The 26662-nt window shown below is 44.2% G+C and overlaps 1 protein-coding gene across 5 annotated transcripts; it reads right to left on the reverse strand.

The window, feature by feature from the left end:
• Positions 1 to 308: 308 nt before the first annotated feature.
• Positions 309 to 26040, reverse strand: TMEM196 (transmembrane protein 196). 5 transcript variants are annotated; one of them, XM_083468584.1, is made up of 6 exons: positions 24646 to 26036; positions 10222 to 10278; positions 7331 to 7585; positions 5382 to 5455; positions 2987 to 3068; positions 309 to 1041 (listed from the first exon to the last, which is right to left on the reverse strand). In XM_083468584.1, the coding sequence occupies exons 1-6, from the start codon at positions 24802 to 24804 to the stop codon at positions 979 to 981; spliced, it is 690 nt and encodes a 229-aa protein (XP_083324710.1). In that variant the 5' UTR covers positions 24805 to 26036; the 3' UTR covers positions 309 to 978. The 5 variants fall into 5 exon arrangements, with proteins under 5 accessions (XP_083324710.1, XP_083324711.1, XP_083324708.1 ...); XM_083468585.1 differs by having other exon boundaries at positions 24658 to 26034; XM_083468582.1 differs by having other exon boundaries at positions 24640 to 26033.
• Positions 26041 to 26662: the final 622 nt, after the last annotated feature.

A 26662-nucleotide genomic window follows, 5' to 3' on the forward strand; every position in this document is an offset into this window, starting at 1 on the left:
GGACAACCTGGTGTGTTTAACTAAGTCCTGGGCAAATAATCTGGATAGCCCTGTGCTAAACTAGCTGTGTCTGCTTGGGTATTCAGTGCAACACTATTCCGGGTCAGGGGACAGGGATAGGAAGTGAAGTCGCCATCTTCCATTTAAAATAATCCAACATACATGCCAGGAGACTGATGCACTCTGTCAGGATGTGAGAGATTGTTTGTAGTGGTTAGGAGGTACAGGTCAGTCAAAATCAGGGTTTTTTGTCCCCATGTATCTTTTTCAGGATGATTGTGGAACATTTTCACAAATACTCTGAACTGTCACACTTTTAGGTTTCTTTTTATTTGACATCTTGTATGAACAAATTATGAAATATACCTCACAAATTGAAAATATTTACAGTTTCTTTACAGCAAGGCATTGTTCAGGTTTTGACTTATGGCATCCTTAAAGCATTCTGTCTTTCAAAACAAAGACATCCGTGTTGTTGCAGCATGCTCATAATTCATTCATTAGGCTCTGCGTAGGAAAGGCGAGCCTTTCAAGTCTCATTTCCATTCCTGCCATTGTGCAATCCATTGTTTAAACGCTCTTCATTTTCACGTCTGCGGGTTGTTGTGTTTTAGTTTTAATTCCAGAAAATCGTCATAAGGCGAGCCCGAGTAAGAGTCTGAAAAATTCATTTTAAAATATGATCACAGCCATCCAAAAATCATTCAGACAAAAGAAGAAGAAAACATTAAGGACGTTATCACTACTGTGTATCGTCAAAATATGCAGTAAAATATCTTCAAATAACGGGAGAGAAAATCAAGACGAATCTCTGCAAGGAGATGCCACTGTGCTGCTGTTGTTTTCAGCGGTGAACTTATTGCAAATAAAAAGCCGCCATGTTTCCAGTGTCTTCTCTCAAAAGTCGCTGCCATCTACATCTTTGCCTCTTAAAGAAAATCCTGAAAGTAGTTGTTCTTCTTGAAAACTGTAAACCATTCAGTAGGCTCTTCCATTATAAATTAGGTGTGGGCCTCCATTACACATGTTGTCTGTCATTTCCTGTAAGCATAAAATGGGGAGTTATGGTTAAAGGCAATTTTTTTGTCAGCTTTGCATGTTGCTAATTAGACAGTACAGATTTAAGCAACGTAAGGACTGAAGCTCACATCTGGCCTGTGCCAGATTTTCTTTCCTAGAATTTTTCCACCCAGAATGATCAGCCCATGGGTGCATTGCCACACCATGACAGTATGGAGCTGCCAGACAATCTTTTCAAGGAGAGATTGGATGACACTGACTATTAGGAGTCAGCATGGTGTAGTGGCTAGAGTGTTGGACCATGACCTGGGAGACCAGGGTTCAAATCCCCACTTGGCCATGAAGCTCTAAAGGTGGCCTTAGGCTAGTTAATCCCTCTCGGCCTAACCTCCTCCCCACAGGGTAGTTGTGAAAGTAAAATGAGGAGAAGGAGAACTAAGTACACCACCTCAAGCTCCTTGGAGGGAAAAGTGGCATAGAAAAGTATAAATAAATGAACATTTAATGAGCCATCATTCTGATCTGTTTGTGAGATTAGAAGACATTGTGTTAAGCAAGTGTCATCCCAACACTTGCGAGTGCATCTCCTCATCCCTTTGCTTATTAGGGGAAAGTTCTGATCTTTTGGAAATCAGGCTTGTTGTGTGAGGGCTCCAAATCAGCTTCAATTGCACTGCCTGAATTTCCTGGGGTATGATTGAATCCCACCCAAAAGAGTGACAGTCTGGATCTGGAAGCGCCCTTAGTCATGGGTGTGGAAAAGCCTTGGTAGTTTGCGGCCCACAGGCCTGAGGCTGCTTCCCCGGCTCATTGGTTAGGGGAGCTTAATGCTGTGTAACATGATGTAATGAAAAGTGATTGCATGAGAGAGCTAGGAAAAAACCTCCAGACATTCTTCAGCCACCAAATGGAAGGATTCTACGCACGGAAGCATAGCAAAAGCTTCTTCACCAACCTTACCCATTCCAGCACACAGGCAACAGGTTAAAATGAAGACATCCGCTGTACACCTGCAACTGATCTTGAAGCTTAGATACGACCCCAAATGGCTATGAATTCAGAAGACAGTACATTTCTGAATACCAGTTGCAAGAAACCACGGGGAGAAGAGTGCTGTTGCCCTCAGGTTCTGCTTGCGGTCTTCCTATAAACATCTAGTTGGCCACTGGATTCTGGACTAGACAGACCACTGGCTGGATCCAGCAGGCTCTTATGTTCTTAAGCTTGATGGCCTGGTTGTCACCCATCCCTCTAAGTTTTATGACTCGTCTGGTATTTTCTTGTGTTAAGCATCTGCCTCACTGCCGCTTTAACTTAGCTTTCACTTTCTTTTCATGGTGGCCCTCAAGCTCCAGTTCTTGTTAGGTCCTGATAGGTTTCTGTTTCTCAACAACTTATATTTCACATTGAGATGTGGACCTACTTTAGGGATATGGCTCATCTAGCTGTTTTACTCCAGCTCCCATTATCCCTCACTATTGGCCATGGTGGCTGGGGCTGATGGGAGTTGGAGTCCAAGGTCATCTGGAAGGCCCTAGACTCCTTATCTCCTCACCCCTGGTCTACTGACTTCTTTCTCCTTCATTCCCAGTGCTGTTGGGAACTGCCTCCTGGTTATTTCAACTCTCCTTACAGCAACAGGACATCTGCCCTTCCTTCACCCTAGACAGCAGATAGCATGTGACTGAAAAAGTGTCTTTGACAAGCGGTAGCAGCAGAAATAACAACAACAACAACAATTTATTATTTATACCCCACCAGGGTTTCCCCAGTCACCCTGGGCAGCTTCCAGCTGAATATTAAAAACACAATACCACATTAAACATTGAAAAACTTCCCTAATGGTCGACCTAAGCAGTTTCTTACAATAAATCTGTCTTGTCCTGTTTTTTATAATGCCCCATGGAAGAAATGGAACCTATGTTTGTATTATGGAAGAGATGACAATTGGGTCAAAATTTGATACCTTGGTCTCTGCTGGGATTTCCAGGAAGGGCGCCAGATAATGTCGGTTGAGGTGAGGATGTGGTGATGTAGATACCTGTCTGCTGGGAAACAGAGTGAGATGAGTAAACTTAACATCCCTTCAGCCATTAAGCAGCCAATGGATGTCACCAGTGAAAGCCAGTATCATCCAGTAAAACAAATATTGGAGGAGGGCTCAGGAGCTCCTCAGTCAACCAAGTCGCTGCGTTTGCTTAGGTTTCCCCATTTATAAAAAGGAAATTATGGAGCTTGCTTACATGATCAGAGATAACGGAGGGTGTATCAGTACTATGAGTACTATCACATTAAAATGCAGCAGGAGGAGGAAAGTCCCTGATTATACCCATTATAACTGGATTCTGCCTCAGATATAACTTTTCATAGTATAAACAAATCCAAACTTGTTGAAATAGTTGAAAGAGGAGAACAACTTAGGAGAGTTGTGAGGATGGATGGATAAAGGGCTGTTTTAGGCACTTCTCACATGGGAAGTGCAACATCATGGTTTTGTATCCTTTGTGAGCTATGGGGGGGCGTCTAAATTCTCAGTTCATTTGGGCTTCCAGTTCCGGTCTGCCTTAATGGAGGCAGCACCCACGACAGCGGGAGATCATTGCCAAAGAAAAAACAAGGATGATTGAGGGTAATTATCCTTGCAAGTTCGCCCCAGGGACAGGGGGGAATGGGCTTCAGTCGCAGTTCATCTCAATACCTGGCTCTTGCCAGGATATTAGCTCCACCCCAAGCCATGATGGAGAACAGCAACAACCGGGAAAAGATAGACATAATAGTTTACAAGGACAGGAAGAAACATCACAGACAGAATAATTGCCACACACAGGAAGAGCAAGGAAATAGTTTGAATGTTTAACTGTAAATTTATAAATCATTTAATATGTCAATACAAATGGAAGTTGTTAATATAAGTTGTTGTATAAGGGATTGTTATTTTGACTGGAGTGTAACTGAAATTAATAAGACTTTGGAATGCAGAAATAAAATAAATCATCAAACCATCAATTCTAGCACGCGGGGGGGGGGTCACCTAAATTACATAATTTGGCATCTGAATAATTGGTATTAGTAATTGTATTATAATTTGGCATTGTTATAATGAGGCTATTATTGGATTATTGTAATTGAAAACTAATAAAAATTATTATAAGATATAAATTCTCAGTACATTCATTCAAAAATGCTTACATAAAGTTAGCTATTTGAATTTTGCTCCTGAAAGTCATTATGATTATAGATGGTCAGTTTTTTAAAGAAATTGTTTAACTCATGACACTAAGCTTACAACTGTGCAGTGCTTTGTGTGTTTTTTTCAGGGGGTACTCAAGGGTACACAGTACCAGCACCTCTTTTGTGTGGCACTTACTGTAACAATTTCATGGTGAGTACCGACACCTATTTTTCTAGAAAAAAAGCACTGCAACCGTGTCAATCTAAATCAGGAAAGTGCAATGCAAAAAAGTGTAAGTTTTTTTTTTTTGTTTTAAAAGATGATTTGGCTGTCTGTGACAAGGGTCTGTATTTTAAGTGCATACTGATTTGAAAAGCTGTAAGTCAGTCCACCGGTACATTCAACAAAATGCTTATTTGGATGCCTATAGGCAGGAAGACAGGAGTGCCTGGCATGCTCTGGTCCATGGGGTCACGAAGAGTCGGACACGACTAAAGGACTAAACAAGAACAACAATAAGGATCAATAAGTTAAATGAAGAACATACTTCCAACTCTAACATCTTACTGTGCAGTTTTCTGTGTCATGTTTCCTAGAAGTATTGTAAGTGAATAAAGACTTCTGGGGGTGATTTCAAAGCACCAACCAAGGACTCAGCAACATTAGTCAAAAAGGAGCGCTTTGAATGTGTTATAAACATACAACACAAGATAGCGCTGAAGAAAAAAAAAACAACCCAAAAACTTTGCGATTTTCCATGTTTTCTTTCTTTTGTTTTAAAGATTTACCGTATTTTTCGCTCTATAAGACGCACCAGACCACAAGACGCACCTAGTTTTTAGAGGAGGGAAACAAGAAAAAAAATATTCTGAATCTCAGAAGCCAGAACAGCAAGAGGGATCGCTGTGCAGTGAAAGCAGCAATCCCTCTTGCTTTTCTGGCTTCTGGGATAGCTGCGCAGCCTGCATCCGCTCCATAAGACGCACACACATTTCCCCTTACTTTTTAGGAGGGAAAAAGTGAGTCTTACAGAGCAAAAAATATGGTAATTTCTGACTTATTCATAGCATTTCCCCCCTGTGTGTAGATCCACCCCAAGTCTGATTATGCATTCCTGTAAGAAACTAAACTTGCTACAGAGTTATTAAAAACCAAACCAAGCATTGTAGCATTCTAGAATTTAGCATACCTTGAAGGTAACTCTGGTGTCGGGGGTACCACTGGGCAGCTGGGCAGGTCGGTTATTTCAATACCCCTCAATCTCTAATATAACAGTCACAAATGAGGCAGAGAAACAGGCAGCATGTCAGTATCAGTATATAGAAAGTTGTACTTCCTGTACAGATGTACACAATCAGCAAGTTCTGGCAATATACTCTAGTGCTGGACTGTACCTCTTTAGAGTATAGGAGCAGATGCCCAAGTGCATTCTCTTGCTAAGAATACCTTGTACATCCCCAGAAAGCCTGGCTCAAACCTCCCTGGTATGCTCTGGGAATATGTGGGGGAAATTCAGCCGTCTGATTCTTCCACCTGCAGTTTGAAGCAGACCAAACCAACAACACATCCATTGCATGGGGTTGCTGATTGTTCAGCTTGACCAACATTGGGGTGGAGTTCACCTGTGGCCTCCAGTGTTGTTGGGATCCGAGCTACCATCATTCCCAGCTCCCAATGGTCAGAGATGATGTGAGTTGTCATTCAAAAGGACATCTGGAGGACCATGGGTTTTCCATCCCTGTCCCACATAGATTTGATCTTTGGACTCTCTCCACTTTACAAAGTACTAAGCAGGGGGAAACAATCAGGGCTTGTTTCTGCACCTCTCAGTCATTTCCTGCACCTCTCAGGTGGGCACCCTTGCCATTATAAGAGAACGAGGGAGGCTTTCATGGTGAGTTCCGGCACCTCTTTTTCTAGGAAAATATCACTGGAAACAATATTTCCATGCAACGAGGTGTGTCTGTATATTCACATTAATTAAGCAGGTTATTTAGGGAGCGCTAGACTTAGCGGCTCAGCATTTGTCTATCTTATACAATGGAACAATGTAGATAATTGACGCATTTTGTTGAAATGGGTGTACTGCGGAGATACGGTATCCAAAAATAGCTTTCTATAACAGAACGAAGCGTGCACCAAACGACAGTGTTTCATTTCCCAGTCCTTTGTAAAGCCGAAAATTGAATTCTTCCCCTTACTGCTGAATGAATATATTATAACACAAGAAGAGCCTTTCGGGAAGAAACGCAATGACCGCTCCCCACTTAAAACGGGGGGCGCCCTTTGCGCGGGCGCGTGCAGCCCCTAGATCTGGAGCGCCCCAACAGCATAGGCTTGGCTTTGCCTTCCCTCAGGTGGGATACCTGGAGGTCTCCGCCTACCTCAGTCAGTTGTCCAATCCCACCTGGGGGAAGCGTTGCCAAGGAGACCAGGCCAGGTAGGGGAGGGATTACCTGCCCACACAATAGAGGGAGGATCTTACCTAGGAATCCTCACTTGGCTCCAGAGCTTCTCCCACCCTACCCACCCTCAGTTAATGTCTTATTTTGCAGGTTAACTTTTCTTCACAGGTTTTGCAGGTTAACGTTTCTTCACAGGTATGCGGGCGCTGCTACGTTAAGGTCGCTGTTAAAGGGCCGGAAAGGAATTTCCCTGCATTGGCAGGTTTCGCCTTTCCCGTAGCAAAACGTCACAACTTTGGCGGTATCAGGCCTTGGGCGGAATCCTTTTGTCCATCTTCCTCTTGCGGCGGCGATACCAGGGTTCCCCGTTAAAGGGGTTTTCTGAAGGGAGGCTTTGGCCGTACACCGAAAGGTCGTCATTGCTCTCTCCTGCGGCGGCGGCGTTACGGGGGCGGCCATCTCTGCTTGAACATATGTTCTCCAGAGCCGGCCCATCCCCCACACACACACTGGATAACCCTGATGCTCCCTAGGTCCCCGGCTGGGGACCAGGGAGGGAGAACGCCCAATGCCTGAGCCAAGGTCTACCCACATTTGAAATTTAATAAAGTTGTGGCCAATTTAATCCCATAGCACGTTGTCTTGAGTCGTTATTCCACATGACAGGGGGGCCGTGCAGGATCTGGGGACTCCGCCTGTCCGCGCAATGGTTTGGGAAGGCTGCCCAACTTACCTTCTCGCCCATTTCGTGGGAGTGATGCAGCGAGTGCTCTCTTTCTGAAAACATTCTTCTTTGCTCGTAGCTGGCTAGCCGACAAGTCAGCCACGAGGACAGAGTGCAGCCACCAATGCCGATGCAAGCCAGGGACATGGAGGTGACATGCAGAGGATAGAGAGCTGAGGATTTCTTTGTCAGAGCCCGAAGGAACTGAAAATTTAATATTCCTCCAATTAGTCCACAGATACAGCAGGCTGAGAAAAGTATCATCTAGGAGGAGACAAGAAAGATCACGTTACCATGGACTTCTCGGCCAGAGAAGGCAATTGGGGTGCAGGGGGGCTGAAAAGCAGAGTGAGGGACTGACGAATATATAGCCGCACGGCCCAAAATATTTAAATAAATAAATAAACCTCCCCTGGGCAGGTGATGACAAAGTATTTTGCAAACAATACTGTATTGGCCCGAACACAAGCTGCACACAAATATAAGCCGCAGCTTTAAAATTGGAGGGAGGGAGGAGAAAAGAAAAGAAAAATACCCGAATAGAACTCGCTCCCTTCCTTGCTGCTCCTGGCTGCACTCTTGGGGGGGGGAGCTCCTGGTGCTGTTTGTCCCACACTCCTAGCTGCATACCGTAAGGTCGCAAATATAAGCTGCACGGTCAGAATCTGGGAGGAAAGTGTGGCTTATATTCGGGCCAATACGTTACAGTACCTCGGGTTACAGACACTTCAGGTTACAGATGCTTCAGGTTACAGACTCCGCTAACCCAGAAATAGTACCTCGGGTTAAGAACTTTGCTTCAGGATGAGAACAGGAATTGTGCAGTGGCGGTGCAGCGGGAGGCCCCATTAGCTAAAGTGGTACCCCAGGTTAAGAACGGTTTCAGGTTAAGAACGGACCTCCAGAACGAATTAAGTTCTTAACCCGAGGTACCACTGTATATGCAATGGGGATTCTTCAGCTGTGATGCCTGCATCACAGGGGGTTAGACCAGATGACCCTCTGGGCCTATTCCAAGTCTACAATTCAAAGAATCTAGAAGATAGATTTTCCAAAAACCAACCATAAATGATAAAAGACGGCCAAAAGGAATAAGAAAAAAACCTTCCTTGCCCAGAGACAGCATAAAATGATGTACAGCCCAGATTCAAAACATAAATTTTAAAAGCCTGGGTGAATTAAATACAACAACTCTTCACCAGCCTCCCAGTGAGCCTCTCTAGGCTGCTCCACAGCTGAGGTGCCACTACCAAAAAGGCCCTTTGCTTGATAGCCACCTGCTGCACTTCACGTGGTGGGGCACTCATAGCTATAGCAGGGCCTCTGAAGAAAATCAGGTAGGCACATGTGGGAGGAGGGGAGCTTTGGACCCCAGTTAAAACAAGCATGTCAATGAACACATATATGAAAGGTGTAAGAAGTAGCTATGAGTTCTACAGAACTTCTGACACCTGTGTGTACATTGTCTCAGTATATGTAACAGGGGTTGCCATTCTTTTGGGGCCTGTGGGCACATCTGCAAACCATAGAAACCATTGTGGGCACCACGTACGCCACAACCAGGCAGATTGGACAACTTCTCATATTGGCTACCACAGAATGCTTCTTTCAAGTTTATTTTCAACAGAGGCCCTAAAAGTGTACACCTCAGAAATCAAAAGCCAAGCTAAAGAGGTGCTTAGGTAAGATTGTCCTTTTGCATCAGTGGGCTCTTTGCCATTATAAATTATAATATTAGATGACATCAGGGCATTTTTTCAGCTGGAACTTGCCGGAACTCAAACCCGACACCTCTCAGGTGGGTGCCACTGCCATTATAAGGGATTACATTGCCATTGTAACTCACTCTACATGGGGCTGCCCTTGAGACTGACCCAGAAACTCCAGCGGGTGCAGAATGCCATGGCGAGACTCCTTACGGGGTCCTCGCCATGGGATCACATTCACCCGGTGCTATACCAGCTGCACTGGTTCCCGGTGGAGTATAGGATCAGGTTTAAGGTGATGGTTTTAACCTTTAAAGCCCTATACGGCCTAGGACCCTCGTACCTACTGGACCGCCTCTCCTGGTATGTCCCACAGAGGATCTTAAGGTCTTCAAATAAAAACATTTTGGAGAGCCCAGGCCACAGGGAGGTTAGGCTGGCCTCAACCAGAGCCAGGGCTTTTTCGGCTGTGGCCCCGGATCTGGTGGAATGCTCTGTCACAAGAGACTAGGGCCCTGCGGGACTTGACATTTTTCTGAGATGGAGCTGTTCCGCCAGGCCTTTGGCCAAGGCACAGTCTGATCTCCTCTCTCCTTCTATAATCCTCATAGAACTCTAGCCCAATGGTTGCCATTAATTTGATTCTGAATCGATTTTAGAATGTATTTTAATTAATTGACTGTGATTTTATATAAATTGTGCTATTTTTAGTGTTGTTAGCCACTCTGAGCCCGGCTTTGGCCGGGGAGGGCGGGATATAAATAAATTTACTATTACTATTATTATTATTATTATTATTAACGAGAGAACGAGGCAAGTTCTGGCACCTCTTTTTCTAGAAAAATAGCACTGGATAACCTCATTCTTGCCAGAGAGCTGAACTGACAGCTTTCAAAGAGCTTTCCCACCTCCTCCTCCTTCCATTCCTTCACCCATTTTCCCACCTCTTACACTTCTCGCCCTCAGGGCTTCCCTCTCCTATGGGATTAGGCCAAGGGCAGCACAGAATTAAACTGAATCTTGCCGGTCGCTCGCCTCTGGCCCAGAGTAGGAAAGTACCTACCTTTCCCAAGGGCACTTTCCACTGTCCTTTTGGAGATGGAGCATGGCGTCTTGCAGCAGTAAATAATTCAAGGCACACGGCAGTTTGCATTTCATCTATTGATACATAATACAAGTCATGCAAAAACTTACGACAAGTCCTGATTTTTTTTTGGCACACAGTATTCCACACGCTCCACAAAGCAGAAACTGTAACAACAAGAAGAACATATGTCATAACTGAAAGTCTAGAACAGCAGCGTCAACTCCGCCGCGCTGTAAAACAATGAAAACCGTAGCAGAATATTCATTTTTTTAAAGCTGTGGCTATATCTAGATGACAGGATTACTCTTTCGAAAAACAGTTTTCAGCCAAACCTCTTTGTATTTAGGAACAGCACAAACCAAATCCAAAATCCACTGGGATGAGAGTTTGGATTCGGCAATCTTAGAGCCACATCAACATCCCATTGCAGCCATCTTAAAAGGGGAACTTCTGAGGAGTTGTGGGAAAGAGAAAGGGGAATCTTACACTTATTCAAAACCATGTTCGGCTCCATCCTGTCATTTAGGGCCCAATCCTCAGCACTTTGGCCCACACTCACCTGCAGACTCAGCCAGCAGCAGCCCCTTCCAGAGGCTCCCAGATGGAGCTTGGAATGAGTCAAACTATGCCAACCTGTTACACTGATATTCTATAGTTAGGATTGCTCTGAAAGTCTGTTTCTAGGCCTGTTTGCAAGGTCAGCTACAGCCTGCCCTTTTGGCAGGTCATATCTATCCTTGAGTGCATGCAAAGTTATTCATATTTCCTATTAACCAGCTATTGAATGTTTCTCCTTTTGCAAAAAAATGTTTTACAGCCATCCTCTTACTTCTGGTCAAAATGGTAGGGCTATGGATTCTGCTTTTCCTTCTCAGTTCAGCCTTAAGAAATGACAACCAGTGGCAATAATGGTCGTGAACCCAATTATACTTAATGTGGAAAAGTCAGCCAAATGCTACAAGTCAAACATCTTCAATCACAGATAATTTCAAACAGTGAATTTCAATAAATGAATCTGATGTATTTAGTGCAGAAACTGAAGCACAAAGTCTAAAACTGGGAATTTAGATTTCAGCACATTTTCCTGGGAATAAGCATCATTGAACATACTTCAATGGACTTCCAAGAATAGCTACATGAATCGCACTGCATGTCCAGCTTGTTTCTTATTCTCAACAGAGAAATCGTAGAAACCCAAATTTAACCCCTCCTCCAGTTTACCAGCATACAGTGCTTACACATGAAAACACTGTTTCACATTAACATTCAATTATTATTATTTTAAAATCTAGGGAAATTCAACACATTCCACCTCATCCTCCTGAAAAAGTTCAATTCTGTTTCAAATATCACCAGACCTAAATGCTGTCAGAGTGGTCTGTGGTCTGTAAATATTAATGGTTGGAAAACCAAGATGAACCCAGTGTTCTTGGTTATACCTAAGCCCAACACTGTGTAAGATGTCACACATGCATGGATACTAGTTGGTGTCACCACGTCTGAGTAGTTCTCTGGGCCCAGCAACCCACAATGCAGCAGTGGTACTTGCAACATGGCAAATTACTCTGTAGTGAAGTGAGGTCTCTTGTCCCCCTCAAGCTTGGAAGCACTTCTGTTCTCTGGTGGTAGATCACTTGATGGAATGCAATCATTGATACATAGACACATCACAATTAGCTTTTCCGGTAGACATAGTCTAACCTTGGTGTAAGCTTTGTGTAGCTTAATTGAGCTGAATTCTCAATAAACAGGATGCCTGGAGGATTCCTTAGGTGATCAGTAATTTGGAACCACCTGTACCCTAGACTAACTACCTTGTGACATAGGAAGAATCTCCACCTATAGCAGTGAGGTTACAGGCACGATAATACAGGAGAGCAGCAGCAAGACTCAGCCTGCCAATATCCTATAAAAAGGTCAGGGGTGTGCAATGACTTAAAGTGTAGCATAGGCAGGAAAGGAAAAGTAGGTGAACCAGGGATGAAGAATCTGGGGCCCTCCAGATATTGTTGGATTACACCATCCCTGTATTGATCATACAGGCTGCAACTGATGGATGGAAAATGGAGTCCTAGACTCCCCTAGTCACCCTTTTCTTCTTGGTTCTCACCTGCCAGCTTTCTTCCATGTTACTTTCAATTACAGAGCCCTACAAGGTGCAAAGGGGGATGTTCAGCTCTCCTGGTGCATTTTAAAACTCTTTCTTCATTCATTCATTCATTCATTCATTCTCTCTCCCTCTCCCTCTCCTCTCTCTCTCTCTCTCTCTCTCTCTCTCTCTCTCTCTCTCTCACACACACACACACACACACACACTTAAGGCTAATCCATGCTTCCTCTTGTCCTGCCATTTTCCCCCTGGGGAAAACCACTCTTTAGTGCTCAATTGGAACAAACAGCAGGTTTTATCCGGATTGACATTTGCTCCTATTTAGAGCGAAAATGGGTTTTCCCTAGGGGGAAAGGAGCAGGGCAAGGGAGAAACCACTTGGACCCATGTGTAGAAAGTGTGGGTCAAGTGGAAAATTGCTCACTCGCTTTTTTTTCTGGACACATTTTCTGACACACATCATGTTTGGCCTGAAGCAACTACTTTTATCAAGTATGATTCTCACATCCTCACTCTGCATAGAAAGCAGGTTAGCAAGACATTTCACAATCTGCATAAACTCTAATTACTAATAAGCTGTCATTGGATATTACTGGAGGCAAAAAAATAAAGAAACAGTTGCATAAAGTTACTTGGGGAGGCCATTCAGGCCGAAATGTGCATTAATCCAATAAGTTCCTGATGTAGTTTGGAAATGAATTGCCTTTGTTCTGATCCACTTGAGCTTCTTAAACCAAAACGAAAAGACTGCCATAAATCCCCTTACAGGCAATTTCTTTCCTAGCGACTAAAATATATTCAGCCTGCAACCCGGGAAGAGCTTGGAAGATCTATTGAATGCTATGATTTGGCTGTCTGCAGATTCTTTGTGGCAGAAAAAATGGGTCTGGAGCAGAGAGGGGAGGAATTGAGGCAAGGAGCTGAGACCTGGGTCTCTCCTTTCATAAGCTGTGGAGGACATTCTCCATAACTTAGGAATCAGACCCTGAGACAGTAACAGGCTGGTTGAAAGCTTAAAAAAAAATGAAGATCGTTGTACATAAGACAGAGGCGCTGTCAGCCTATGATTTAGGGAATGCTGTTGAGTCAGTCTTTGTTATGGGGCTGCACTGTCCCTTAAGAAAGAGGTGCAAAGCTTGGGGGAAGCATTTATATCAGGTTTGTGGAAGCCCAGATGTTGTTCAACTGTGTATCATCCCTGGCTATGAACCATGCTTGCTGGGGCTGATGGGAGTTGTGGTTCAGCAACATCTGGAGGGCCAAAGCTTTCCTACACCTGGTTTAGATCCTGTACTACTGCTGCTTGTAGTGCCTTCCATAAGCTTTGCCCAGCATGTCAGTCATATCCCTTCTTGGGGAGATGATCTCTGGCCACAGATAAAACATACTCTGGTTACATCCAGGTTAGGTTGCTGCAAAGCACTGGTGTGGACCCTTCCAGGCCACAGGCCTGATTATGCCTATCAGGTCTTAGAGATTGGCCACCAGGCTATTTGGGGGGAATCTTAGAATCCTAGAATTGTAGAGTTGGAAGGGACCTGAAGATCTTCTATTCCAACCCCCTGCAAAGCAGCAATATGCAGCCTTCCCACATGGAGATCGAACCTGCAACCTTGGTGTTATCAGCACCACGCTCGAACCAACTGAGTTAAGCTATTTTGTGAAGCAGCATGTAAGAACCAAATATACAAATGAATCAGGGAGGTGAATCAGGGCACCCATGAATGAAGATCATGAAAATGTGGGTGTTCAGCCCTGAATCCCCACACCTCCCATGATTCGCAAGATTCTGGCTGTGGGATTCAGGTATGTGAGGACAGGCAGAGGAAAAAGGAAATGTGTTATGAGGGTCAAAGGAAGATGGTCTCCTTCAATCTTTTTTTGTAGTACTAGGAAGTTTGCTTGCACTGGGAAGAAAAATGCATAGCATCAGCCTGCGAGTAACTGACATAAAAGACACATCTAGTGTAGATATTGATTTCCCCATGTAAAAACTGTGGTTTCTATCCAGGGGAAGGTAACATACCCTCCAACATTTCTCCAATGAAAATAGGGAGCAATAATACTAATACTAATACTAATACTACTACTAATACTAATACTAATTTAATTATTTATATCCCACCCATCTAACTGGGTTGCCCCAGCCACTCTGGGATGCTTCCAACATATATAAAAACATAATAAAACATTAAACATTTTAAAATAAAAAATAAAAAAGCTTCCCTATACAGGGCTGCCTTCAGGTTGTATAGTTACTTATCTCCTTGGCTCAGGGGTCTCATAACTCCACCCCCTCCAATATTTCTCCAGTGAAAAACAGTGATGTCCCAAGGAAAAGGGGGACATTCTGGAATCAAATCAGAAACTGGGATGGTTTCTGTAAATCCAGGACTGTCCCTGGAAAAGAGGGGCGCTTGGAGGTTTCTGAGCTAATTACTTCTAAGTTCTATTGAAATCAGTGACTTAGATCAGTTGTGACTAAGGTGCCCTTACAGCTGCCGCTGCCTTTGGACTGCTTTTCTCTGAAGCAATTCCATGCAGCTGGGGCTGTGACTATGCAGAATCCCAATCACCAGATGGGATTGTGTCACACAAAAAAGGGGCTACCACACATCTGTGTCTCTTGTCTGAAGAGCACCTAAAATACCACTGATTTCATTCAATGAAATTAGGTGCAGCTAGTTTCTCTGTAAAGGAGCCTAACTGGGTTTACTGTAGGCAGACCAAGAGGTGACTAAACCAGAGAGAAGATTCAGAGAATGAATAATCATTGGATCAGTTTTGGCATTTGAATGCCACTCATTTGTCACTCATTTCAGAAGTGAGTCATCAGGGTTTTCTGTATGAGTGATATAAATGCTTAACTGTCAATAAGTTAGCAGGTTTGCTTTGTGTGTTGTGCTTGCTTCTTACTTAATATTCACACACACAAGTTAGACTTTGGAGGGAGACCGGGGGGGGGGGATGGTGCAGCCCAAACGATCAGAATCCCCACACTGATCCACGTGGCGGTTCCTGAACCATCCACGGGCTGGATCCAGAAGGCAATTTGGCTGGATCCAGCCCCCAGGCCTTAGTTTGCCAACCCATGATCTAACAGAACAGATCCCAAGTTAGCAGAGAAAGTTGGCAAAGAGGAAGACTATGTCCAGCTTTTACCTTCAGGTACTCTCTCAGGCGTGGGACGTGGGTGGCGTTGTAGGTTAAACCACAGAGCCTAGGACTTGCCGATCAGAAGGTCGGCGGATCGAATCCCCATGACGGGGTGAGCTCCCGTTGCTCGGTCCCTGCTCCTGCCAACCTAGCAGTTCGAAAGCACATCAAAGTGCAAGTAGATAAATAGGTTCCGTTCCGGCGGGAAGGTAAACGGCGTTTCCGTGCACTGCTCTGGTTCGCCAGAAGCGGCTTAGTCATGCTGGCCACATGACCTGGAAGCTGTACACTGGCTCCCTCAGCCAATAAAGCGAGATGAGCGCCGCAACCCCAGAGTTGGTCACGACTGGACCTAATGACCAGGGGTCCCTTTACCTTTACCTTACTCTCTCAGGCACTGTTTGGTAGCTTGGATGGTTTTGCAAGAGAACTAGACAAAGAGTGATCAGTCTAGCAGTGGTTATTAATTTAGCAGAACCTAATAACTCATGAAAGCTATTGTACTTTAACGTTATTATAGTAAGCTGCTCAGAGAATGCTGTTATCAGATGACATAATAATGCCATTAACATCGTTCTCTTTCCCTCTCCGCCTCTCCCTCTAGCTACCTTTCTCCCCATGTGCGTGTGCGGCCGACCATCAGTTCACACAACCACTAATACAGCAGTCCAAAACCCTTGTTGCCTCACTTGTGGGGAGGGAGGTTGGATTCACCCACCCAACAGCCTCCTGCCAGCTCCTGCCTGAGGCATGAGACACCTTCCCCTTCTGCCAGCACAGGAGGGGGGGAGTGCCACTGGTGAGACCCCCCCCCCACTGGAAATAGCCAGCCACAACATGGGCCATTCTAAGGATAGGGAAGGACAGAGCCACCCCAGGACCCAATGGATCCTGAGCCAACCCACTGCTGTTGGGTGATGGCTTCAGGCCCAGTCTAAGCCCAGTCACCATATCTTCTCCAGGCAAACTACTTGCCCCCCTTCTGTTCTGACCACCAGTTAGGATTTCTCCTCTAGCGCAAGACCAGATGTTTCCACCACTTCGCTGCAATGGGCTCATACGAGGCCTTTGCTAATGGGTCTAGCTCAGTTTCTCAGTTTTCTCTTCTTAAATTGGTTTCTCCACATTTCTGCAGCAATTTGAGATTTATCCCGAAAATTCACCAGCATTTTAGTACAGATTTCTCTGAATAAACACCTCTGTGTGCCGTTTTGACCCATGCACGCACTTTTGCAAACAGTTTATCCTAAGGCAATGCACATTATGTGCCGTTTTCGCAAATGTATCTGTTTTTATGCACCATTTCCCCTAGCATACGCAATGTTGTAAACATCGTTTGGCTGGGGAACTGCCCTGCAAAATCAGAGAAGAGAACATTGCAAAAGAGCACTGGGTATCAGTTCTCAGGCAGTTTCAGAACGTGTGCATTTGATAGCTTCATCTTCAAATGCAAACCGGATTAATTTTCTCCCGCATCTCTGATTCGGATTGTAGTTGGTGCACTGAAGCGAAAGCAGATAAGAGTAGTGGTGAGCCCAGCTGCAATATGAATGGGTAGATGGCTGCAGGTGACATCCATGCCATGAATGTGCTGCACAGCAAGGGGGGGAGTGAGGTGTCCACGTGCTGAGCAGCAATGTGAAAGAGACAAGGTTATTTTGTTTCTTACTTGTTGGATATTATTGTGTACATTTTTTAAAAAAAATGTTAAATTTAAATCAATTTTCTTTACTTTGAACCAGGGTTGCAGGGACTCAGTTCCAGTGCCTTTATTCTTTAAGATGCCAAGAAGTGCAGTAGTGGTAAATTGTGAGGCCATGTCAGTGTGGTACAGTGGTTATTGTGCTAGACTAGGACCAGCGGGACCAGGGTTCAAATCCCTACTCAGCCATGAAGCTCACCGGACCAGTTAACCACTCTCTGCCTAGCCTACCTCACAGAGCTGTTATGCAGATAAAATGGAGAGGAAGAGAACCATTTATGGCACCTTGGAGCTCCTTGGAGAAAAGGTAGACATATATATAATAAATACAGGGAATAAGTCCAGGTGCTTTTCATGACAACCCCAATAGCTACGCATCTTCTGAGATTAATTCTCAAAAAATGATTCATTCTGAAAATGATTTTTTTGACCAGTGCAGACACTACAGCTTCAATATCAAACTAAATTCTCTCTCTCTCTCTCTCTCTCTCTCTCACACACACACACACACACACACACACACTTTTGCTTATTATCCAGCCTGATGGACAGTTCTGACTCAAATGCTTGCGAGCTATTTTGCAGCATTTTGGTTACCATAAAAAAGTGACTTGGGAGTTTTTCAAAAAATAAAGTGGCATATTCATGCTAATATGCCCCATCTCTATGTCTGCTTCGCCTACTTAGTGAGCTCTTTGAGAAGAGCTTCTTTAACAACTGGTGCAACAGTTGCAACCTTCCCAGGACTGGGAGAGCTTGATCACACTAATTCAAGACTGTGTTAGTGCAATGCATTCCAGTATATAGAGCTTCCTTTGAGTTTGGCCCAGAAACTGCAATCAGTGCAGAATACTGCAGCATGATTTCTGACGGGAACGAGACCCTGTCAGCATATTACACCCCTGCCCAGAGATCTGCACAGCTGCTGATTTCTTACTGTGCCAAATTCAAGGTGCTATTGGTATTATGGCATATAAGCTATTATACAGTATGGTCATATCTAAAGCTCTCAACAGCTTGGGACCAGTTTACTTGAAGGATAGCCTTACCCCATATATGCCCACTTGATTACGTTGATCTGTGGAAGCGGCACTTTTACAAGCATCACATGATGTATGTTTCACATCTACAAGGAATTGATCCCTCACTGTGGCAGCACCTACTCTCTGGAAGTCCCTGCCCATTAATGTGAGGTAAGAGCCTTCACTGTATTGTTTTCAGCACCTGCTACAAAATAAAAAAATAAAAAATCAAACCTACCCATAAATGTATTTTCAATATTTCCTTATGTATTAAAGTTACATTCTGCCTTTCCTCCCAAAGGAGCCCAGGGCAGCACATCATTTTGTTATGTGGTTTTACAGTAAACCCACAACTTATGTGGACTTAGCTTGTGCACATTGGGCTTTACACACATGGGGATTTTAATTTTTTTTTAAAGGGGGTGGAAAGGGGATAGCTTTTGGGGGGAAATAACTTTGGCAATCCTGCCCACCACTGAACCCAATGCATTTTGACTATACACAATTTTGGTTTTAGTCATGATTTAGTATGAACATAATCCCGCATAGCCTGTGAGCTTCCTGCATTATATATATTTCTTTTAAAACTTCTGATTTTATTTTTGTTTGGATACCTTGCTTTTAACATTTGATTTGATTAGAATTGTTCAAGGAAACTTTTATATTGTTTTATGTAAACCGCTTAGAGGCTTTTTTTGTTGATGAAGCAGGATATTAAATCTCATTAATTGATTGATTAATGAAATGGCTGGCATGAAGAGGATTGGCCAATCATACCCCCTGGAGGGGGGGGGGCTCCAGGAAATGACTTCATCATGTGATAAATGGTGGTGCTTCCTCCCTGGCCTGCTACGCCATGGTGTCAGGGCTCAGCCCAGAATCAGAGGAAGTGAAGAAGAGAGCGAGTGGGTGGGTGTCTCTCTTGTTAATGAACAGAGTGACTTCCAAGCACCACAGGGAACCACTGCCAGCAGCCCTCTCAAACATCTGAAATGAGAAGAAAGGCCTGTCTAGATCCTAGACAGTTTTTAGCCTGGGCACTTCTTGTTTGAAAATCAAAACACTGAATCGATATGGCACTTTTGAAGTTAGTAGCTAGCACATGCACTACCACTGATGTGACTTACATAATTCAGGATTATTATTTTTTAAAAAAAGCAGATTTATTCTTCTTTTTTGGTGGATGCATGCTTGCATGCCTTCCTCTGTGTGTAGAGGCGATTTGTATGCATGCTGTCACTCTCTTCGCAGTGTATGCCTGTGTGCTCAACACGCTCGTGCAATTGGTTCTGCCGTTTCTATGGAGAACCAGCTCATTCCATGTGAGTAGTAGATTTTTTAAAAAGTCAAATCTAGCAGCAATTCTATTCACCTCAAAGGACTAATTACACCTCACGTTGTATGACTATGACAAGTAATACAAGTGGAAAGGCATCCAGCATACAACGGCTGGATTCAAAGAGTTTTTGTATTTCAGTCTTTTATCCACTCGTATAACTGAGAGGACAGACATATCTTCATCTATATCACAAGCAAGATAAGGGTCTTCCCAGAGATGAGATTAACTGAGTGACTGATTTTAGGTTGTTGCCATATAACTAGACTCTTCTTCCAATATCTGTTGCCTTAACTGAAACTGATTTCTTATAGAGTGAGAACCATGCCAAATTGCAACTCCAGAAAAATTAGGTGGACAGAAGCAGAAGATCCATAATATATTTTACTACATATTTTAATATATTTCTTTTCCTTTCATTTCTCTCTTCTCGGATATATTAACCTTTCTGCTCTTGAGCTTGGAAAACTCATTAGCTCTCACATTTGTAATTAGTGGAACCATTCTGTTCTGAGGTCCCTTATTGGAGTAGAGCTCTATATTTTGACAGTCCACAGAAATTCCTTTTAATAGACATGAACAGAGCAATCCCACACATGTTTGTTTAGAAGTAAGTCCCACTGTGGTCAATGGAGCTTGCTCCCATATGTTTGCATAAGATGACTCTTTCGTCTTGTTTCCAAAATACTTTGGGTTCAGAAGTCCTAGGTTCACTTAAAAGACAGCTGGTAGAAGAGCTGGCAAGATATTCACCCAAGTGCTTAGCGTCAAGACCATACTGAACTATATGAGACAGCTTCATATCTTTCTAAGTGTGGGCTACTCTCATCCAAGCAAAGCCATGAATTTTTAGCATCTTTGGACCATCCTTGGTACCAAGGATCTTCCAGGTCTAATATCCCTATCATGAATACAGAGATGAGCACTAGATAGCCTCTAAGTGGACCTTTGGCCCTCCAGATGTTGTTGGTCTGCAGTTCCCATCACCATTGAACATTCTGGTTGAAGCTGATGGGGGTTGGGAGTCTAACAATATCTGGAGAGTCACAGGTCCACCCAGTCCTATATGGTATGACTGAAGCGGTTCCCATTAAATATCAAATAATATCTGGTTTTCTTTCTTTTGAAATAATGTTTTTCATGGTTGCAGCCGGAGAGTCTTTGGATTATGTACCAAAGTAAGCAAGACCCTACAATTCTTATATGGCTTTTCTTCCCCAAGATTTCTAAATCAATTTAATGATGCCAACATTTTTTAGTGTTCTTGCTCCACCCAGATGTCTTGGGTATTCAGGAAGTGTAATAGGCTTTGTCTACCACATCTTTTGATATTACTTGTAAGTAAGATATAGCCAATTTCTGCAAGAATATGCCCAATACCTCAAAGTCTGCATCTCACAGTATGTTTCCAACTGGCCTTGAACAAGTTTCCACTCATACATGACCCTTATTATTATGAAGGCAATTAGCACTGACTATATGAGCAGTTCCATTGATCTTGGTGGGTCTGCTACTGACCATGAACCAATTTTTTTATCCATGAAGGCTGTCAGCAATAAAACTATCTTGTGCATCAGAACGCTGCACAAATGTGACCTTAATTTCAATAATGGACTTGCTTATGCAAAAAATACTGCTGTGGACTGGAGTCCACACATTGCAACTATGGCTATACTGCATACCATTGTTGTCAATAAAAATTGGTTTACAGCAATGAGAAGGTATAAACACCAAAGTTATGGAATCCTAAAGTTATGAAACACCCTCCCTAAGGAAGTCTGCCTGGTCCCATTTCTGCTCACCTTGTGAAAATATATTTATTACAGTTGGCTTTTGAGATACTTTTTAACTGTATCTGAATTACAGGGTAACAATGTTGGGGTAATTTTTTAAAACCTTTACTGGCAGTGATGGTGCATTCAACTGCTTTTCTCTGCTTTATAAATGTTTAGCCACTTTGAGTGTTCTTTTAAAATAGAAAAGGTGGCTAAAGGTGCCTGGCAGTAAACAAATAAAAGCAAATATATCATTTGGCAGCTTAATAGGATATTGTGGTTGGTGAGACAATATGTGTAATAGAGATGTGCATGATTTCAATCTACACAAAGCAGGATATTCTGAGCTAAGGTTTCCATAGTAACCTTCCCTTTAGCCACTTATGTGTGAAACTGGGCTCCCATCTAGTTGCAGCTATTTGGAGACAGAAGTGGGTCAAAGGCCTTTAATTAAATTTCCATGTTATGTTATTTTTAGGAAGAGTGCATAAAAATCAGCTTTCCTCTAATGGGTGTGCTCTTCAGAAGTTTGAAGCAATTCATCCCACCCTACCTGACCCTCTGATACCTGAAATTATTGCAATTAAAACAAAACCATTCAGTTTCAAGCCTAATCCTGCAGTTACAAGCATGCTTACTTGGACATGAATCTCAATGAATTCAATATGGCTTTCTTCGGAGCAAATATGTCTAAGATGAGATTGTTAGACCAACCACAGAGCACATTTACAGAACAGATACAGTGGTCTCAGAAAGCTTGCTGCGCCATTGATAGGGTTACAACCTGGCCAGTATCATATGGGGAAGATGACTATATGAATTAGCTCTCTCAGAAGCCATCGAGTAGGGTACACCTAACTGCATCAACCAGCTCATACCCCTTGCAGTTCTTGAAAAAGGCAGAGATCTCACCCTTGCGGGAAAACAATGACAGTTTAGCAAAGGTAAGCTTGAAACCAAATACTTGAGGATGCAGTCACAAAACCATACAGCATGGCACATTTTTAAGTTAGGCATCCACCCAGAACCCAGGCTTGCGGAAATGTCCCATACGTCCTGTATGTTGTGTACCCTGCTATGTGTGTACTATCCACGTGGAACAAGGTAGCTGCAAATTAATATGGTTGGATGACTCCATCATGAGTTTTAACCATGTTCTAGATCAGGCTGTTCATATATGATTTTTTTTTTTAAGCTGTACTCATATTGGTATGCACAGAGGCAACTAGCAAGGAAGCCCAGAAAAAGATTAAAAATATGCAAGATCCTTACCCAATAAAACTTCGTAACAGTAGAACATTTCCAGGCTCACACTGAGGCAGGAAACCCACTAGGCTAATATGAATAGGCACCTAATTATCTAATTGTCTATCAGTATCAGTATTTTTTATCCACAGCTGCTTCTTCAGCTGAGCACTGCCATTCAAAGGTTTAATGATTACTCCTAGTCTGACAAAAGCCATAGGGTTGAATCCAACCCAAGTTTGTTGGAACTTAAGTCCCATTGATTTCATTGGGATCTAAGTGCAAGTAATTTGGGTGGGATCCAGCCTGCTCTTCAGAAATCTATACCTCCCCACACACACATGCCCACTATTATACTCGGGCCACCTGAAAGTGTGAAATTGTGAATCCCAGCTCTTACCACAATCTATAAGTGCTTCTTCTGTGGCTCAGCAGCTTAATTAATGTGCTGCTGTTACTTTCCAAGAAACATGTACTAATATGTAGGTAAATGTACTAACTAGACATTTCAACACAGGACTGTGCAGCTATTTTGTCTAAAATCGGAGGAAATGGTCACCTTGTGCATCGTTTCCCCCCACTTCATTTCTCTTTAAGTTTTAAAGTTCTTATTCAATTAAAATTATGAATCCTAATACAGGTCACATTTGCTTTGCTTTCTAATGATTTAAACAGAACCAGTGAGGAAATGTACCTTGTATGCTATGCTTTTTATACAAATGCAAGTGAAATCATCGGTCAGCATACCCCACTGTAACCTAACTAATTTCAGCTGAAAACTCCACTGCTACTCCATGATGGCTGCATTGATGATTATTACCATGCACCACAATGTTAGCCATGCTGGGCATAACATTGAAAGTTACACATACTTAAGTCCTATCCCACTCAGTTGGATTTAATAATGTAACTGAGATTTAAAATTCAATTCATCTGAATGGGAATTAAACCTGCTTAGTTTTGTTTGGGTTGCACCAAATTCCATTTAAATTAATAGGACTGGTTTCCAAAAATTATGTTTAGGAGAAGGGTGCCTAAAGCTGAGCTCTGAAGAACATTGGATGGCAGCCTCATGAATTGCAATAGAAAACAGTACAATGTACTTTCATTCAACAAATAGTTACAATGGATGGAAGAAGAAGAAGAAGAAGAAGAAGAAGAAGAAGAAGACACCCTCTATTGAAGCTGAGGTGTCAATCTTTGTTTTACTGATATTTAAAGTGGTGGTGGTGGTAAGTGATTTCAACCAAACAACGTATGATGTCAAAATGAATTGTGAATATGCTTGAATGTTGACTGACTTTGTCCACATTTTCAGTTCCTGGTAAAATCCTGACTAAAAGATGCAGTTGCTCTATCCTGATCAGAATAAAATGATGTATTTCTGCAAGAATATGCTTCCTTTTCATCCTTTCAGAAATATGCAGTCTAAGGCATGTCCTTGGCATCATTTGGAAATACCTTTTCTGTCTTTGGACTACCACCTGGTCCTTTGCACAATGGTGCAACTAGATAATTTTAGACATAAGCATCTGGTAGGGGGGGTACTGGCTTAAGGTGGCAATGTGCATTACTTTGCTTACTTCCAAAGTGTTAAGCCACCCCTGTTCCATTTGGGAGTCTTCTGCTTATTCTGCTGTATGGGGTCCTGGACTTCTGCCTGCCCACCCAGCCCCCTTATACCAAGTCAGACCATTGGTCCATCTAGCTCAATATTATCTGCTCTGACCTGGGGCTTCAGGTAGGAGTTTTCCCAGCCCTACCTAGAGACACTTGGGAGCTGCATGCATGATGAACACTCTGCCACTGAGCTATGATCCTTCCTCCATGGCTTTGCATGGAGCAGGGCAGCTGGAAGAGTTTTACACCCCACTGTAGATTTTTCCATGGCCAAAAGCATGGCCCAGTGTTCCGCAGGTATAAATCTGATGAAGGCTGCAGTGGGATGTGAGATTTTATGCTAGAGGGTTCAAATAAAGTTCAGGTTATATTGTCCTAAAATAGGTTGGGGAGGGGAGGGGAGGGAAGAAAGGAAGCATTCTATACAGATGGATCATGCAGATATCAAGAGTGCACTGAGCATGCAAGCTAGAGAAAGGGCCGTATGGAAAATTAGCACCCGCTGAGCACAACATCATCACCATCAAGAGTTAAAGAGAGAGTGAAATGGCTAACGTACACACACCCCGCTCCATACCGGAGAAGAGTCTCCCAGCTGAGGCGCACGCTCGGAAAGAGCCAGGCTGAAGCTGACCGCCCCCACGGCTACGCTGGAGACCCCCAGCCCTATCTCCAGCACGGAGAGCACCAGGAGGCCTCCGATGATCTGACTGCTGGTGCACATCCTCGCTCGGTCATCGTTCCTACCAAATCAGCTCCGAAAGCGACGCATTCGCCTTCTCCAAGGGGAAGGGAAGAGGGAGGAGAAGGGCTCTCCCCTCCGCGGCAAACTTTTGTCCTCTTCTTCAGCAGCAGCGGGCAGGCATATAGCCACAGCGGTGAAGGCCGGGTGGCCTCGAGTCTGGGCGTGCTTCTCTCTCCAGCCGGGCCGGAGATCCTAAATCTGGGCGCGCCTCCAGTTGATGGGTCGCGCCGCTCGGTGCTGGGCGTCGATGAAGCCTGGAGCGGATAAAGCGCCGCTGCCGCCACGCAGAGCCCGAAGGAAGCTTCAGCGGGGAGCTGTCCGAGGTGCTGATTCCTCCTTCCCCAAACCTCCCCGACGCGCGCTCTCCAGACGCTTCCTGATCACGCGACTCTCCTCAGCGGTGGCATCGATCTTGTTTTCCTTTGGGGTGTCTGTCTCTGCCTTGCTCTCTCTTTCTGCGGACTCTGTATAATAAGAGTCTGGATATCCTTGAGGCTGGCGAAGGCAGATTAAATTCAGCACCACGCTCCTCTCTTCTCGCGCTCAGCTGGTGTCTTCTCCAGAAAAGAGAGAGGGGGGAAAGCGACCTTGTCTGAGCGCCTCCTTCGCTCTCATTGGAATGACCTCGCTAAGAGTTGGCTGGAGGGAGGAGACGCCGAAGGGGGAAGCCCAGCCCTAGCAAGAATTATGCATGAGCCTGGACGCGGCAAGTTCACAGCAGCCCCGACACAAGCGCTCACGCCCAGCGCTTTGAACCAACCCCAGCGACGACGACGCTGGTGTAATTCTTTATAATCTATGGGCTGCAAAACTGCAGGTCTCTTTGGTGCATTGTGTGAGGGAAGAGCAGTGGTGGAGTCAGGTAATTTTTGACACAGCCCCCCAACCCACCCCAGACCTATCTTACTAGTGTTCCTCCTCTATAGATGGTGATCTGGTGGGTTCCCCCCACCCCTGCTTATGTTCAAATGCAGTAAGCAAGCCCTGCTGGTTTTGCCCACCCACACTGAGTGGGACCCCAGGCTTCTGCCCCAAAGTCCTGCCCTGACAGTACCAGTGTACAAGAATGAGTCAGATAATACAATATTTTCCCCATACCTCCATCCCAGAAAGGACTGGTCTTTTTAAATATATGAAATATATGAAATATTGGGAAATTGTTGGAGTTATGTAACATCTCTTCTTCTGGTTTCAACATTCACAGTTATCAATAAATACACATCAATAGTGACATATATAACATGCTTCTCCCATTCTGCTTCTAAAGCTATTAAAAATAAAACAATTGAAATATTTAAGTGGGACCACTTCCAGGTGGAATGATTTACATAGCATATAGCAGGGTGGGGGTAACCCTTGGCTCAGTGGTAGGGCATTGGTCTCATGTGTGATGGTCTCAGGTTCAATCCTTGGCCTCTCTAGATAGAGTTGGCCGGCATGGCCCCCCTTCATCCGGTGGGAGGCTGTGAGTATGGCGAGGCCTTCTGTGAGGCAGTTCAGTGGCCTTCCAGGCCTCCCGTAGCCGGAGCAGCCCCCCTTCATCCAGCGGAAAGATCAGGGCCATGAGGACGGCACGGCTTTCTGCTAGGCCACGCGGTGACCTTCAAGGTCTCCTGTGGCCGGCACTGCCCCCAACATTTGGCAGAAGGATCGGGGCCACGAGTATGGCTAGGCCTTCCGCGAGGTAGTGCAGTGGCCTTCCGGGCCTCCAGTAGCCGGAGCAGCTCCCCTTCATCCAGCGCAAGGATCGGGGCCATGAGGATGGCATAGCTTTCTGCTAGGCAATGTGATGGCCTTCAAGGTCTCCTGTGGCTGGCGCTGCCCCCCTTCATCCGGC

This window comes from Podarcis liolepis (genome assembly GCF_965112155.1).
Source record: "Podarcis liolepis genome assembly, chromosome: 12".
NCBI classification, from domain to species: Eukaryota; Metazoa; Chordata; class Lepidosauria; order Squamata; family Lacertidae; genus Podarcis; species Podarcis liolepis.